At 49.2% G+C, this 17,403-nt stretch overlaps 1 protein-coding gene across 1 annotated transcript in view; it reads left to right on the top strand.

Annotated features, from left to right (window-relative positions):
• Positions 1–564: 564 nt before the first annotated feature.
• GOT2 (glutamic-oxaloacetic transaminase 2) overlaps positions 565–17,403 on the top strand; it is a 34,828-nt gene continuing 17,989 nt past the window's right edge. The window contains exons 1-2 of the mRNA XM_073307151.2: positions 565–715; positions 17,033–17,189. Coding sequence (XP_073163252.1) covers positions 630–715; positions 17,033–17,189 — 243 coding nt within the window. The 5' untranslated portion in view covers positions 565–629. The remainder of the gene's footprint in view (positions 716–17,032; positions 17,190–17,403) is intronic.

Raw genomic sequence — 17,403 nt, 5'->3', positions numbered from 1 at the left:
CGGAAAGAACTGTGGGTGTGGCGGATACATGGGGTGCGCGCTGCGGCATGGAGACCCCAAAAGGCGCAACCCTTGGAGGGGGCGGGGGGAGGCAGGGGCTGCTGCCCTGGGGCACCGCTGCAAAACTCCAGTGTCCCCAGCGGGTCCTCCTGGCCTTTACCCTGGACTCGCTGGGGAGCTGAGGGAGCTGCGCGGGCAGGCGGCCTCCGGATGCTTCGCATCTCGTTTTCAGATCCTGTACTTGAGCTTTTAATTTTTCCTGGGAGTCCTTCAGACTCCGCACTGCGGCGCCTGGAGTCCCCTTGGCGCTTCCTGCCACCAGCACACGAGGGGCTCCCCCGCCCGCCCGCCGGGGCCCTGGGGGGCCCTGGGGGGCCTTGGGGGGCTCTGACCCTCTCCCGCTGGAAGGCCCCGTCCGGCGGGAATTGCTCAGCGGGACTACAACCCGCACCCGGGCCTCACCCGGGCCGCCGCCCCGCCTGCACACCGCCCGCCCGGCCCGCGGGGGCGCTCGCGTCCCCGGGGCTCGCCGGGCGCCTCTCCGCGGGCCGGCCGAGCGAGGCCTCTCCTCAGCGCGGCGTGGGGCGCCGGGCAGCCGCGGCCAGCCAGCGTCAGCTCCCGCCGCAGCCATGGCCCTGCTGCAGCCAGCCCGGCTCCTGCTCGCCGCCGCGGCCCCGCGCCGCCTCTGCCTGGCCCCCGGCGCGGCCAGAGCCAGGTAACGGGCAGCCCGGCCGGGGACTCGCCCGCGGGAGCGGGGCCGGCGGCGCCCAGGCCGCCTCGTAAGCGGCAGCTCGTGACTGTGGCTCCGCCGACGCGGGCAGGGCCGCGCGCCTGGCTTGGGAGCGCGAGCGAGGCGCTGGGGAGGGGGGGGGGGTCCTCTCGCTGCAGCCCGGCCGGTTCCCCTCCCCCATGATTTCTTCGCGTTACGAGGGAGCGTGTCCCTCGGCGCGGCCCGTACCGGACCGAGCTGGCGATGCGGGCGATGACGGAGTCGGGAAAGGCATCTCGGATTGGCTGAGGTGACGAGGGCGTGGTGCTCGTCCGCCGCAGTGATTGGCTCCCGCGAACTGCCGGTGCTCGCGCCTGTGCCCTTGAGGGCAGGTTTAGAGGGCGCAGGAGCCCCGTCCCCCCGCTGCCGGGCTCAGTGCGCGGGCGGCCCCGAGCTGCTGGGGGCGGGGGGCCCTGGCCCGGCCCGGCCCGGCCCGGCCCCAGGCGCACGGTCCCCGTGTGCCGCGAGTGCAGGGCTGGGAGCCCGGACACGTGGCTCGGCCTGCGCCCCCCCCTCCTGGCGCCCTAGGGTGGGTGCCGCCGCCGGCAGGATGGGGGCCCTGGGCGCTGGCTCCCGGGGCTGCAGCCTCCGCCTCTTGGTGTGGCCCTCCTGGCTCTGCCCCTGCGTTCCGGGCTTGGCTAGTCTCCTCTCTGGCCTGCAGTCCCCTTCGGTGGGGTCACCCTGGCAACACCCGCGCTCATGGCGGGGCGGTTCCTAAAGCGTGTCGTGGCCTGGCCCTGAGCCTGCCTGGTATTGCAGTCGCATCTGCCTGAAAAATATTAAAACAGCCACTCAAAGGGGAGGGGAGGTTATGAAACCTGCCATGCAGTAAGTGTTGGCAGCTGTACGGAGTACATGTACTGGGTACATGGGATTGTTTTTGTGTCTCATCTCAGTTACAGTGACACTTAGGTGTTACCTCTAACAAGAATAGAGGGAAGTTCAGACAGAAGTAGGGTGACCATATTTCCTATACTGAATATGGAACACCTAGTAAAATTACTCGTATTCAAGCAAGGTCAATGGTAGTCAATCAGAACGATGCAGTACATACATTCAAATTAACATCAGTGGGGGGAGGGATAGCTCAGTGGTTTGAGCATTGGCCTGCTAAACCCAGGGTTGAGACTTCAATCCTTGAGGGGGCCATTTAGGGATCTGGGGCAAAAAATTGGGGATTGGTTCTGCTTTGAGCAGAGGGTTAGACTAGATGATCTTCTAAGGTCCCTTCCAACCCTGATATTCTGTGATTGATTCTAAGTTGACTGAGTCCCTGTTAAAAAGAAATACTGTGTAGTTGGATTCTTTTTATTTACCTTCTTTAAGGCTTTAGGGTTCACCTGGGGGAGACACACACCCCTACCCTCTCACACACATGGGGAGAAGTGAAACACACGCTCCCATACACCTCTCTCCCACAGAGGGGTGACCTCTCTCTGTGCGCCATGCCTGGCTGGGTCCTGGGGACGGACCCGCCTCTCCTGGTACCTGGTCTTCCCCGAGGCAACGTGTATGGGGGGGGGTCACATAGTGTCACATGCCCCCCTCCCCAGATTTCTGCCAAGATTCACACCAGAATGTGGTCAGCAGCAGCCTTTCATCACTGCGCAGGTGGGAAAGGATGGGAGCTGCTTCCAACCGCAGGCAATGGAAAGAGGGATAACCTGGTCTGTGTCTTTACAGAGCTCATCACCAGTACTGATTGTGCGGGAAACAGAATTTTCCCCTTTTTAAGAAAAAAGTCAGAACACCTGCAGGAGGGCTTAAATACAGGACTGTCTCTTTAAAAATGAGATGTCTTGTCACCCTAGATGGAAGTGACTTTTAAAAAAAAGTTGAATTGCATTAACTATACATGTAAATGGTAAGGAAACTGAGGCAGACAGGGTAAATGAATCACTCAAAAGACAGTGAGTCAGGCTAAGAAATTGGGAGGTCCCTGGTCTGTGATTTCACTAGACACCTCCCTCCTCTTAGGAAATGGACAGGTAGTAAGGATATGAGGTGTAACCAGAGCTTTTTCAAGAGTCTGAAATTCTTCAGATTGTCACTTAAAAACGTAAGCTGATCTAATGATGGCATTTTGTGCTGCCAACTGGAGGTCACTGAGCTGCGCGCATGACCATCCTGGAGCACCAGAAGCTTGGACTCAAAGTAGTTAAGAGGCAGCACACTCAGACCTTGGGAGGGGAATGACTGCTCTCAAGGAATCTTCATTTTCTGGTCACTGCTTGGTGTTCTGTGGCTCTTGTCAGTGTGGCAAAGCAAGGCTTCCTCACTGGGCTCTTAGAGGACACAAAAGAAACATTAGTGTTGTACTGCATACTACTTTTTGTATGGTGTCATCTATATACCACACCATGACGGGGCTTCAGGGAGAGCGTCAAAAACAACGTTTTCTGGTACCCGGAAGAGAGAAACGGGCCTTTTATGCTGCTCTTGTGTGCAGGTGTTGCATGCAGTGGAGCAGGCCCCTAATTAACTAGACTATAAACTAAGCTGAAGGGACATGGGGAGAGTTGTTATACTGAGCTCTGCTTTTTAATATTCTTTTTTTTTTAATCTATGTGGCTAGCTATTAAAAAGTCTTTTCCTCTTGGAATGAGCTGGATATGCCAGATGCCATTTGAAAAATTAAGATCCGCAGATATCAGATATGCCCCTTTCTCCCTGTTAATTTATTAACTAGTTACAAGCTGCCATGACCAGAAGGCCATCGAGGTTTCGTAAACGTTGCTTATTTTATGCAACTCTCCTTATCAAAGCTATTAGTGATGTCAGGTAGGGATTAGCAGTATTTGGTTTTGCTCCTTTCATTACTTTAAAATGTCATTTGATTGTGTTACAGTTGCTATTAGCAAAGAATAGCATCTCTAAAACTGGTATATAGATTGAGAGCTACAAAACAAATGGCCCTGAAATATAAAATTGGCTTAACATGCAAAATAACTGCATCAGGCATTTAATTTATTTATTACATCTTGTCATATGACTGGACTTTAGCTAGTTATTAAAATATCCCTGACTGGGGAAGCGCTTGCTGCAGCTGATTGAAAGAATGAATTCTTCAGGTTCAGTGGCTGAAAGGCTTGTTATAGCCACTGTGGGCCATTGGCAGCTGAAAAGGTGTACGTTCTAATCTTCTAATCTTCTCTTTTTTTCACTTTACAGTTTGTATCCCTGGTGGTATTCACAATTTCTTAAGAACTTGTAACATCTGACATCTGCTTTCATCTTAAAGGATCCCAAGGCACTTCAGGGTTAATAGAAATGCAGCCAGTGCTGGAATGGAGGTTGAGGTGTTGAGCCATTTAAAATTTCTACCTTAATGCATGACTAACGTTGTCTTTTCTTAATTTTCTGAAACTCGGTATGGTGCAGTGCATAGATGACATATTAAAATATTAGATGTGAGTTACCACAAAAGTATAGGAGTTTGCTGATATCTTGAGCCTTGGACCCCTCTTGAGGATCATGAGTTCAAAAACTCTCTGTAAGTGGGTTTGTAAATGTGTGGCTATCCAGAGTTGGTTAGATAAGAGCACATGATGTGCACTGAAACTGACAAGGAAAATTACATATTTCACTTCTGTTTTCAGCCACTCCTAGAAAGCAAAGCAGACATTTCTCCTTGATAAAAGCAAAATCTGAACTCTGAAAGGTTTCAGAGTAGCAGCCATGCTAGTCTGTATTTGCAAAAAGAAAAGGAGGACTTGTGGCACCTTAGAGACTAACAAATTTAACAAATTTATTTCATCGTATGAAGTGAGCTGAAGCTCACAAAAGCTTATGCTCAAATAAATTTGTTAGTCTCTAAGGTGCCACAAGTCCTCCTTTTCTTTGAACTCTGAAAGGAAATGTAGTTAGTTGGGTTTTTTGTTCTGTTTTGTTTTTGGGGATTCTTTTCTTTTTTTGCATTTAAATAACCTATTTATCTTTTAAATAGCTGAATCATATCCCTCCTTCCAAATTCAATAAACCATAGAAGAAACTTTCTTCAGCCTTCACCCAAAAACTCATTCCTTGGCTGAGAATGAACATGAAAATCATCAGCCCTAAAGGTAATCTGGAGCCAGTGAAAACAGTCTTGGAATGAAAGTATTTAAATCACAGGAGTGTTGAGGGTTAGCTACTTAGTGCCTGATCCTGCAGACTCTTAGCTACATGAGTAGTCCCATTTAGTTCACTGACCTGCTTAAGTGTTTCCAAGTTTGGGACCTTAATATGTAAAGCACTTTAAGCTGCTTGAATAAAAGACACGGTAAAAATACAAAGGACTTTCACCATCTCAAATGTAATTTCAAGGGTCCTGCAAAAGTAGCCTATGCTTTTTCAGCTCAATCTAAGTATCTAAAAAATTGGTAGGGGTGTGTGTGTGTCGCAGGAGGTTCACTAGTGTACAGATAATTTTTTTTATGGCTCTCTTGTAAAGTGGAAACACCACAAACCATGTTCAGGGCAGTTACCAGTTATTTGCAGAGACAGTCACTTCTGAAGGAACACAAAACAATATTCTGCATAACATAAAGTAGCTTTAAAAGCTCTGGCTGCTCATACGCACCTTTAAAGCAGATGAACTGAGGATGAATATCCAAAACACATGATTGATTCTTCCTCCTCCGTCAGCTGACACCGCACTTAAAATATGAACAGCTTCTATAATCAACCGTCCATAAATTCCAAAACAAAAATATTGTCAATTTTAAAACTAAATAAGGACCCTAAGGCTTGTGCTGACATGCATCCTTACATCCTTTCAAGATACTCCTCCCAGTAGCAATAGAGAAGTGGACTTTAATAAAGGATTGATATGGTGATGAGGGCTACATAAAAATAGACCTAGACAACTATTTATATTATAGTAGTGGCCAGAGGGCCCAACTGAGATTGGGTTCCGTTGTGTTAGGTGCTACACACACACAGTAACAGTCCCTGTCTTAAAGACCTTACAATCTAAATAGACAAGACAAATGGTGGGATAGGAAATGGAGGCACAGAGGAGAAGTGACTGACCTGGTGTATCATAGGTCAGTGGCAGAGCAAGAAAAGAACCCAGATCTCCTGAGTCCCCGTGCAGCACCTTGTCCATGATCTCACTGCCTCTCAGTGGTAATCTCCTGTCACTTGTCACATTCTGCCAGAAACTTCCCAAACCACCTGATCCTAGGGTAGGGGGTGAAGATATATATTTATGATAAGCCCTCAGTATAAAGATTGTTGGTCTATTGTTCTCTGGCTCAGAGCTGCATGAGGTATTCTCCTTAATAGTCCTGCTGTTCATGATGGGGACTCTCATTAAAACTGTACCTGCTCATCAAATTGAGGGTGCAGGTTAAAAATTCCAGGCCTCATTCTCTGTCACCTCTACTGCCTGCAGACATTGAGTGCAGCTGTGTGTTAGCTGTGGCCCAACAGAAATAACAAGGGTTTTTTTGTTTTGTTTTTTTACAGTCTGTCTGGTGTGTCCTTGACATTAAGAGGGCTCTCCCTCTTCCTTGGAGTGACAGTAGGGCAGATAAAAGCAGGTTGCTAGAAAAAATAACCCTGGGGGCTCTCTGAGGCACTAGTTCTGCACTCTTTGGGGAGCAAAGCTCCCACTGAAAGAAAACAGAGCTCTTGCTTTGATGTAGAGGGCAGAGTTGGACCATCAAACCCTGAAATCATAATTCACTGGAGAAAAGGGATAGTGCTAGCAAACTGACTTATTCTCCCTGATCAGGTGCAAGATAAGTGAGAGCCTGTCAGTGCCTTTTATGTCGTTCAGGGCCATGAAGGGTGGTGTAACACATTTGAATTCAAGTGCTATAGAAAGCTGCAATTCTCCACAATGGAATGTGAATTTTTGCACACCACACCCAGTCAGAGCAGTTCTATGGGCTAAATGTAACAGTATTGAGTTGAGAGGTCTTTCTAAATTCACACGGTCTGTGCTTATTATGAGGGTCTGCACTCTTTATTCAAACACTTACATTACGGTAATGTCCAGCAGCTGTGATCAGGATTTTGACTCTGTTGTGCTAGGTGCGGCGGTTACAGGGCTAGTTGCACCCCTGTCCCTTCTCAGTGTTGCCGGCACCCAGTGCCGAGAGGCTGAACAACAGCTTGAGTTGGTTCGTTACCCGGTGTGCTGCACCCAATAATCACAACGGGGTGGAGAAGCAGAAAAGTTTATTTGAAGCTTCAAAAAGGTACAGGGAGAATAAAATCTCAAATCCTGCACAACAGAGCAGGAAGTTACACAGGCTTTTATACATCCTTTTTCCCAGCATACTTATCCAATAGCAAGCTGCTCCAAGTATCCATATAGCCAGCCAATCCAGTTCCCAGCTAGTTCCCTGATTCTCTGTATCATTTGTTAAACTATACATAAAGCTGCTTTATTCAGCATTGTTCTTCCATATCTCCCCTGTTTGGCCTTGCTTAGTTTCAGGCAGTCTGACTCTGCAACATACTGTTGCAGATTCTCAGCATAACTGCTGCGAGTGCCTCCAGGCAGGAGGGGGAGGGGCAAGGACACAGGGGCCTAGTGCGAGGGGGCTTCATCGACACTTGTGGTCTTCCATCCCCTCGAGTTACCTAGTGGCCATGCCCCAGTGTTCCCAACAACTCCCCCCTTTGAGAACACTCAACAGCCTTGGCTCTGAGTTTTCTCACTTGGGCTACTTATTTCTTTACAATAGGACTTTGCATAAGCACTTTGTGATAGCCCTGAAGAGAATGACTTATTAACTTTTGCAAAAGGGCCCTGACACATGATACTGCACAGCATAATACCAGTAATACAAGCAATACAGGAAAGAGAAGTTTCAATAGCAGGCTAAATAAACCACCAAGCCAAGACGACAAACCCCAGCCTGAAAACAAGGTTTGCAACCAATCGTTCTCTGGGGCAGTATAGGCAACCTGTGCTCCGGCTCGGGCATGGGCTTCAGCCTGTACCACCTTTTCATAGATCTCATAACTGCTATCATTTACATATACACAACATCGGGGCCCGATAAGGGCACAAACCCCTCCTTGGGATGCCAAGAGATAGTCCAAAGCCAGCCTGTTTTGGAGGGAAAACGTCCTGAGCTGCTGTACCTCTTCATTTAATGTTTTTACTGCTGACCCTAAATCACTAACCGAGTCCTCTAACTCTAAGGCCACTTTCTCAAGTACCATCTGCAGCCTTACAGTATAGCGGCCTATGCATGCCAGGGCTGGCCCGGTAAACAGTGGCGCTATTCCCAGTACAGAGCACCCTACCAGCTTCTCGGTTGTGAGGGGATTCTTCATATTGCCCGCCAATGCCTTAGTCAGTCGCCGCAGGGTCTTTTCTCGTGACTCAACAGAGGTGTCTCGGGCATTTCTAATCTTTCCTTTGGGCAGTGTGGCAGTTATGGAAAGATGAGGAACTCCATGAGCTATATAACAGCTACCTGTCCAGTTGGCTGGCAGCACCTTGTAAGCCTTTCGGCCACATACAAAATAGTGACCCTGTAGGGCCCAATAAGGACTGTTTCTTAAGGGGATTCCTGGAATATTTAAGGCTGCTTTTCCAAACAGTTCATATGCCCCTAGGGGGGGCATCCCATCCTCCTGATTGGGTACAAGTGGGGGCATTTCTAATTGTGCCGTTCAAATTACACTCGCCATAGGAACCACTACAAACCCACCATTGGCTTGCTACATTGGAGATATTAACTGGACGGCAAGTTACATTTCCAAACCCCTTTTTTGTGGTAAGATTATTTGTAAGTGTTTCCCTAAAAGGGGAGGAACCATTACACCCACACCGTTGGCCTCCCCTGTTGGTCTTTATCCAATACCCATCAGCCCACTGTGTAATAACACAGGAGCTCTTTCCCACAGGATGCCCATAGGGATCAGATTGGTTTCGGGTAAAACATAACACTCCCTCAGTGAGTACTGCAACTGAATACTCCTGGTCCTGATAGGTGGCTTGCTGTAAAGAGGTCTTATTCCAGAACGGTGAGTCCGTTCTTTCCTGCTCTTTGGTGGTGGCTAATTCTGCTAGGGTCAAGGGCAGCATGTCAAGGGGCATTCCCGTTTTGGGGGATAGTGGAGTTGGAGCACACACCCAGCAATCAGTCTGGTTTGTTAAAGTAGCAACATGGTGCGCAAGCAAAACAAAGGAGTTATGCTCCCGATATGCACAATTTGGAAATACCAATACAAAGAATAACAATGTTACCCAATTAATTATTACCAGAGTTTTCCCAACCCAGGGTCTCCAGTACCTGGGTGGGCCCATTTTAGCATTAAGGTGCCCGCTATTTGTGTCTTTTAAACAGTAGCTTTAGCCCGAGATCGTCACTAGATGAGGAGTCAGCAGGTTGGATGGTCCACTGTTCTGCTGACGAGGGGGCAGGTACTGCCTTTAGACGAGAGTGATGGATCCAGTTCTTGTGTCCCTCGATTTTTGCCGCTGTATGGGAGATCAGCAGGACGGTATAGGGTCCTTTCCACTTTTCCTGGAGAGGCTCGTCTTTCCAGGTGCGAACAAGCACAGAGTCACCGGGCTGTAAGGAGTGGACGGGAGAGTCCAAGGGGAGAGGCTGGGAATCCTTGGTATACCTGTGAAGAGACAAGAGAACAGCAGACAGGGAACACATATACTGTGACAAAAAAACATTATCCAACTCCCATTCCCCTGACAGAACTGGGGTGCCATTCATGGGCCATGCCCTTCCAAACATAATTTCAAAGGGACTGAGCCCTAATCTACCCTTTGGGAGAACGCGGATACGGAGTAGGACGAGGGGCAAAGCATCAGGCCATCGCAGTGAGGCTTCTTGGCACACTTTTGAGAGATGCCGTTTAAGGGTCTGATTGGTACGCTCCACGACCCCACTGGCTTGCGGTCTCCAGGGCGTATGGAGTTTCCAGGGGATCTGTAAGGCATGTGAGATGCTTTGAATGATTTTTGACGTGAAGTGTGTCCCATTGTCAGATTCCATCCACAGGGGGAGTCCAAAGCGAGGAACGATCTCCTTAACAACCTTGAGGGCCACTGTCCTGGCAGTGCAGTTACGGCATGGGAAGGCTTCTGGCCATCCGCTGAACCGATCCACTATAACAAGGAGATATTTGAACCCTTGAGTCCGGGGAAACTCAGTAAAGTCTATTTGCCACACTTGTCCGGGGCCCGGAGTGGGTTCTAGGCAGCTGGTGGCACAGGATGTCCCGGTCGGGGGTTATTCTTTTGGCAGACTAAGCAGTCCGCTTGTACCTGGGCAGCCAGGGGTCGGAGTCCGGAAGTGATAAAGTATTTTCCCATTAGCTGGATAAGTGCTTCCCTGCCAGCATGAGTGGTTTGATGTAGTTTCTGCAGCACCGGCCGGATCAGGCCCTTTGGTAAGAGGACCTTCCCTTCTGGGGAATGGAGCCATCCCTCCTTTTCCCGAAGACTGAGTTTGTCAGTTAGCTGTCTCTCCTCCCCAGAGTACTGAGGGGTTGGAAGCTCCCTTACTGATGGGATAAGGGCATGCATATGGGCATTCTCAGTCTGAGGGGATGGCAGGGTGGCAGCATGCTTAGCCTCTCTATCTGCCCGGGCGTTACCTCTGGCCACATCTTGATCCTCCCTTTGATGGGCTTTACAGTGTACCACCGCCACTTCCGAGGGGAGTTGTACAGCTTCTAGGAGCTGGAGGATTTGGGGCCCGTACTTGACTGGGGAGCCTTGGGCTGTCAGCATTCCCCTTTGCTTCCATAGGCCAGCATGAGCATGCAGCACACCAAAAGCATACTTTGAATCAGTAAAAATGTTGACCCGCTTTCCTTTTGACAGTTCAAGTGCACGGGTCAGGGCTATTAGTTCGGCAAGCTGGGCAGAGGTCCCAGCAGGCAAACCTTCAGCTTCCACAGTGTCATGGAGGGTCACAACAGCATAACCCGCCCTCCTTTGCCCATCTATTACAGTACTGCTACCATCAGTGTACCACTCATAATCTGCATTTGGGAGGGGTACATCCTTTAAATCCGGACGGCTGGAGTACTGGACATCTATGATCTCTAAACAGTCATGTTTCTGTTCCTCTGTTTCTGGCAAGAGAGTGGCTGGGTTAAGGGAGGGGCAAGGCTGTAAGGTGACTTCAGAGTTCTCTAACAGCTTAGCCTGGTACCCAGCAATCCGAGCCTGGGTGAGCCAAAGCCCTCCCTTTGCAGCCAATAAGGCTCAGACCATATGGGGAGTATAGATTTGCATAACCCCTCCCAATGTTAGCTTCTCGGCTTCCTCAAGCAATAGGGCAGTAGCTGCGACCGCCCGTAAACATGCCGGCCAACCCTTTGCAACCTGATCCAATTGCTTAGAAAAATAAGCCACAGGACGCGTCCATGCTCCTAACAGCTGTGTAAGCACTCCTAGGGCCACCCCCCTTCGTTCATGTACATACAACTGAAACGGCTTAGAGAGATCTGGCAGGCCCAGAGCCGGGGCTTCCATCAATTTTTTTTAGTTTTTAAATCCCTGGGCCAACACTGTCCAGCAAAGTTGCTTTTTAACCCTTTTTCGGTCCTCCCACTCGAAGGAGAAGATCTCCTGTGATGGGGTGGCAACTGGGATGGTAAAGAAAGCATCTTTCAGATCAAGGACTGAAAAATGGGTATACTGTCCCCCTATAGAAGCCAATAAGGTGTACGGGTTAGGGACAAGAGGGTGCAGAGTCTTAACCCGTTCATTGACTGCCCTTAGGTCCTGTACCAGCCGATACGTGCCATCAGGCTTCTGTACGGGTAGAATGGGAGTGTTCCAGGCTGACTGACATTCCCGGAGAATACCATACATTAGGAATCGATCTATAGTTTCCTGTAAACCTTCTCTGGCTTCCCTCTTGATTGGATACTGTTTTACTTGCACTGGGCCTTTCCCTGGTATGAGCTGAATAGTAATAGGGGTCTGGTGGGTGGCCTTTCCTGGAATCCCTGATGCCCACACGAGGGGGTACACCTGGTCTTTCCACGGGCTCCATTCTGGGGCTTGCATGACTGAGGGCTCAACTGCAAGGGTCATGATCCAGGCATTCTCAGGGGGTAAGGTAAGGGTTATTTCGTCCTCAGTAAAATGCAGGGTGGCACCGAGGCGACAAAGTAGATCCCGTCCCAGCAGAGGTGTTGGACACTCAGGGAGGTATACCAGCTTGTGGGATATAGTCCTGTCTCCCAAAGCACATTCCGCTGGGGCATACACTAGGCACTTGGTGTCCCTGCCTGTGGCTCCCACCACAGTAAGGGAATCTGCTACTGGCAACTGAAGAGGCTGATTTACGGCAGTTCGGGCCGCTCCAGAGTCCACTAAAAAATCTATTTCTGAGCTTCCCACCCGCATCTTTACTCGGGGTTCCGGGGGTAGGGTGGTCCGTCTCCCCTGACACCCCTATTCCTGCTCCACCATCGCCATCATAGGGGCACCCCCCTTTTCTTTCCTCTTTGGGCACTCATTTTTCCAGTGTCCCTCCTGTCGACACAGGGCACACTGGTTGCGACCCAGTCGTCTCTCCTGCAGGCCCGGACGGTCGCGTCCACGGCCCCTTCCTCCCCGGCCACTTCTCTTAGTGCCGGCCTGTACCGCTGTTACCATCAATCTCACTTGCTTTCTTTCCTTCTCTGTCTCTCTCAGACTATAAGCTCGGTTTGCAGTCTCTAAAATTTGTGCCATGGTCATACCCATTAAATCCTCCTTTTTCTGTAACTTTCTCTTAATATCAGGGGCTGCTCTGCTCGTAAAAATTCCCTTAATAATTGACTCAGTTGCCTGATCATCGGGGTCTGCATTAGTGTTCTGTCGAATGGTGTCCCGAATACGCTGTAGAAAGGCCCCTGGGCTTTCTTTTAAATCCTGCATTACTTCATATGGCTTTGCCCAATTATTATGTCGGACAGCTGAGTGACGGAGTCCATGCAAAAGCAACTCCTTATAGGAGGTAAGGCGGGTCATATCCCCATGATCATTTGGATCCCACCTGGGGTCTGCTCGGGGGACTTGTGCATCCGGGTCAGGGACATTAATACGATCCCGGTCGTACCGTCTCTGTGCCTCCTCCCTTGCCTTGGACACAACCTGTTGTCTTTCAACCTCAGACAGTAGGGTTCGCAGGAGGACGTTACAATCATCCCAGTCCGGCTTGTGACTACTGAGGCACCCCTCAAAGACTGATATAAACCTGCTTGGGTTGGTGGAAAACTCTCCTGCCTGTGCTTTGAAAGCAGCCAAATCCACAGGATTAAAGGGCACATGAGTATAAACCTGCATAGTTGTGGCAGGACGCCTGTCTGATCCAGACCGGGCGACTTTAGTTTCAGTGATTAAGGGGTATAGGCCAACCATTGGGGACTTACAAGGTGTGGGTGTAGGGGCCGAAGGGGACACCGGCTCTGCCATTACAGTGGGGGTGGGGGTCTGGGGACTAACATTAGCTGCTACCAAACCAGTTGGAGTCAGATTACAGCGCTGTAAAATATCTGGTCGAGTACATAAAGTCAGAAACAAATGCGCATACATATGTTCATTCCATTTACCCATTCACTGACAAAACAAAACTAATTGGAGGATCGTGTTGTAATTAATTGACCCTCCTGGTGGCCACCACTCCTGGTCCTCTAGTTGATATTGAGGCCAGTCAACTGTACAGAATCGTTTTAATTGGCTCTTAGTCATCGGATCCGCACCAAATACCTTCCAGTTTGCTAGAATGCACTCTAGGGGCGTACACCGTGCCCTAACCTCTGAGCTCTGTCCCTGTCCCATACCTACAGGGTAACTCTGGGCGTCCCCAGGTTCCAACAGAGCATATAATCCGGATTTTAAAGGATCCTACCTGATCCAAGGAACCGGTTCTTCACCGTGGTCCACAACAGCTTCTCCACTATATGAGTGCGTTGCACCGTTGTGCCCTCTGGGGTCGATCAAATCGCGTCTCCTCCGAGGCCCCCGATGAACTCACCGGTGCGCGCTGGGCGTCGGTTCTCGCCGCAATCCTCGACCTCCAGGAGGGGTCCGGGCAAGGCTAAATTGCAGCCTCGAGCCCATCCAGGGACGCCAAAAGCTGTTGCCGGCACCCAGTGCCGAGAGGCTGAACAACAGCTTGAGTTGGTTCGTTACCCGGTGTGCTGCACCCAATAATCACAACGGGGTGGAGAAGCAGAAAAGTTTATTTGAAGCTTCAAAAAGGTACAGGGAGAATAAAATCTCAAATCCTGCACAACAGAGCAGGAAGTTACACAGGCTTTTATACATCCTTTTTCCCAGCATACTTATCCAATAGCAAGCTGCTCCAAGTATCCATATAGCCAGCCAATCCAGTTCCCAGCTAGTTCCCTGATTCTCTGTATCATTTGTTAAACTATACATAAAGCTGCTTTATTCAGCATTGTTCTTCCATATCTCCCCTGTTTGGCCTTGCTTAGTTTCAGGCAGTCTGACTCTGCAACATACTGTTGCAGATTCTCAGCATAACTGCTGTGTGTGCCTCCAGGCGGGGGGGCCAAGGACACTTGGGCCTAGCACGCAGAGCTGCTGCGAGTGCCTCCAGGCAGGAGGGGGAGGGGCAAGGACACAGGGGCCTAGTGCGAGGGGGCTTCATCGACACTTGTGGTCTTCCATCCCCTCGAGTTAGCTAGTGGCCATGCCCCAGTGTTCCCAACATCAGGGTCTCTGAGTGTACCCCCAGAGGGATCAGGCCTTCTCCAGTTTGCCCTCTCTCAAACCAGGACCTAGAAACGTGACTAATTCAGCGGGTCTAACTGGGGTGGTTGGACCCTGCCAGGGTTTCCCTTTGAGAGCCTGTGACAACATGTTTGCAGTGATACAGGAACAGTGTCTTCAAAATAAAGCATGTCAAGTGTCAGGGGGTAGCCGTGTTAGTCTATATCCACAAAAACAACAAGGAGTCTGGTGGCACCTTAAAAACTAACAGATTTATTTGGGCATAAACTTTCATGGGTAAAACACTACTACTTCAGATGCAAAATAAATTTGTAAAATAAAGCATGACACTTTCCCAAAAGGTACACAGTGCTTAGAGAAATTCATTTAAAATAACAGGCCTGCACACATACTGCCTTACCTAATCTTAATGTCTTTATTGATAGCTCAGGTGAGTTAGGCTTAGTACCCATCTCTGAGTTGGGGGAAACAGCCTATGCTGCTTACAGCCTGGTCCCTCTATCTTTGACACTGCCAGCCTTTTCAGTGACACATCCTGGCCAGTCTCTCTCAACTCCTCCCCTCCCCCCCCCAAATTCTCCCCCATTATTTCTAGAGTTCTTTTAGGGATTAAGTCTCCTCTTAATCCCAGGCTTCCCGGAGATAGAGCCAGCTAGGTGAATTCTCCCACCAGCTGAGGGCTGTCTTAACTCTTCTAAAGCTGTGATTTATCTCTGTCACTTTATACAATAGTCATAAAACATACTGAGGATTTTCCCAGTTTGTTAGAAGTAGGAGTGGTCCCTACCATCACAGAGCAGTACTAAAGATGCATCTAGGACAGCGTAAAAAATGCAACTGTGGTTTTTGTCTGTTTACAGCCTTTTTAGTGCCTTATATTAATTTTAGTGCTGAAAATCCTCAGCTTCCATTGACTCCAGTGGAGTTCTGGCTGCCCAGCACATCTGAAAATCATCAGACCCCTTAGTTGCTACCCATTAATGATTTACAGAGAGTCTGGATTGAGCTGGAGCTGTTTGCTTAGCTGAAGCAAGTCTGAATGTTTTTCCAGATCTCTTGTGATTTGAGCATGTAATGGAATGTAAATTGTTTTGTGTCCAGGATTACTCTAATTAGCAGGGCTCTTAACTGCGTCTGCCACCATAAAAGTTCTTAGTCTGGAGTGGGGGATGAGTACAGTCTTTAGTTGTGCATGCAGCTTAATGGAGAGACACAGCTTCTTGAATTTAGAGTCCAGATTAAAATTGTCACTTCTTGAGGTATCCAGGTCACACAATAATCCTGCTGGCTTGGAAATGCCCTGGTAAAGTGCATTGTTGCATTCATACAGAACCCTTTCAGTTACAACAAAGAGGCTGGCTTTTCCCTCAGATGATGCTTGACAGCAGTGCAGCAGCGCTTATGCCATATCTGTGTCAGGCAAGAGGTAAAATTTAGCTAACAACTAAGTCAAAAATCGCAGATCAAGCAGGAATGCTTTAGAGGCCCAAGGACAGTGGTTTCTGTCAATATGTAAAAATTTAGATATTCAAATGTCCACCCAGTAACTCAGCTTATTGGTAAGATAGGACAATGCTGGCCACCCCCAGGGCCCCCAGATATCTGTAAGTACTCATTCCTGCCCCACCCCAGCCCGCCTCTCCCCCCTCAAGGTAGTCATAGATAATTGATGTAATCAGGATGGTTTCTATAGGTATGTATGTTCCTATTATTATCTTTGTTAAGAGTTCTCTCTTTCTTTGTAACAATGTCCCTGTAAGTACAAATAAATGCAAATAAATTAATAAGAAAATGTATATAACTGGTCACTGTAACACCATACTTTCGAAGCTGTTTACCAGTCTTCCCGGTGCCATAAATAAATCCTCCTTCAGTATTTGCCTATGCGGTCTGATTCTTGGGGAAAAAATCTTCTTGCTTAACAGATTGGCACAGCAAGCAGGGTGTGATCGGGAATCCTCGGAGAGTTTCTCACAACCAGAGATAGAGGTGAGGACCCTTTTACTTTCCACCTCTAGCATGCACCTTGGTTTGGGACTCCCCGAGACACCTCTTCACACCCCTTCTTAATATGAACCAAGTATAGGATGCACAGACAAGAGGACTGAACGGGACTGTGTTTGTGGCCAAGGTTTTTGGGGTGCAGGGATCGCTGGAGGTGAAGGCTGCATCACCAGGTACTGAGCACCAGGGCGTGTGCTGCAGTAGACTGAGCACAAGGGTGTTCAGTCGGTCTCCCCTGAAGTGCCGCTGAAGTGGGCTTCAGGAAGCTGGAATACAGTGTCATATGAGTTGCCCCAGAATCCGTCAACAATACCCTCTACGGGAGGGGGACTCGTTGGCGTGCCCCAGGGAACATCAATGATGCCCTCTACAGGAGGGAGACTCGTTAATTTTATTTTAAACACCAAAAGGTTCAAAAGACAATGGCAAAAAATGAATGGAGTGAGGGTATAAGTATGATGATACCAGTGCCAAAGAGATCCTGTTACAGTTGGCCCATAGGCCAGGATATAACGAACAGCAATAGGCCACGGACCATTTCCTTCTGTTCATAACCCTAATCCTCCCACTTCTATTCCTTGTTGCAGCTCCTGGTGGTCTCATGTGGAGATGGGACCCCCTGATCCTATTTTGGGGGTGACTGAAGCCTTTAAACGAGACACCAATGCTAAGAAGATGAACCTGGGTGTTGGGGCGTACCGGGACGATAACGGGAAGCCATATGTCCTGAACAGCGTTCGCAAAGTAAGCCTAGCACCAGGTGGTATAGGGGGTAAAATCCAAGCATCACGTGATATGAAGTACTGTAGCCAGGAGTCTGTGGGGTGAAGAAGGTCTCAGAGATTGATCCATAGGAAAGACTTTGCTTCTAAACAAACATTTGGCAGATGGGGTTAGTGTGAGTTCCTATTGCCAGCACTAGGGTGGTCTGGAAAATGACTGTTGGATCAAGTTGACT

Source organism: Lepidochelys kempii, chromosome 12, assembly GCF_965140285.1.
Source record: "Lepidochelys kempii isolate rLepKem1 chromosome 12, rLepKem1.hap1, whole genome shotgun sequence".
NCBI classification, from domain to species: domain Eukaryota; kingdom Metazoa; phylum Chordata; order Testudines; family Cheloniidae; genus Lepidochelys; species Lepidochelys kempii.
Note: the sequence above shows the minus strand (reverse complement) of the source record. Positions and strands in the feature narration are given on the sequence as shown.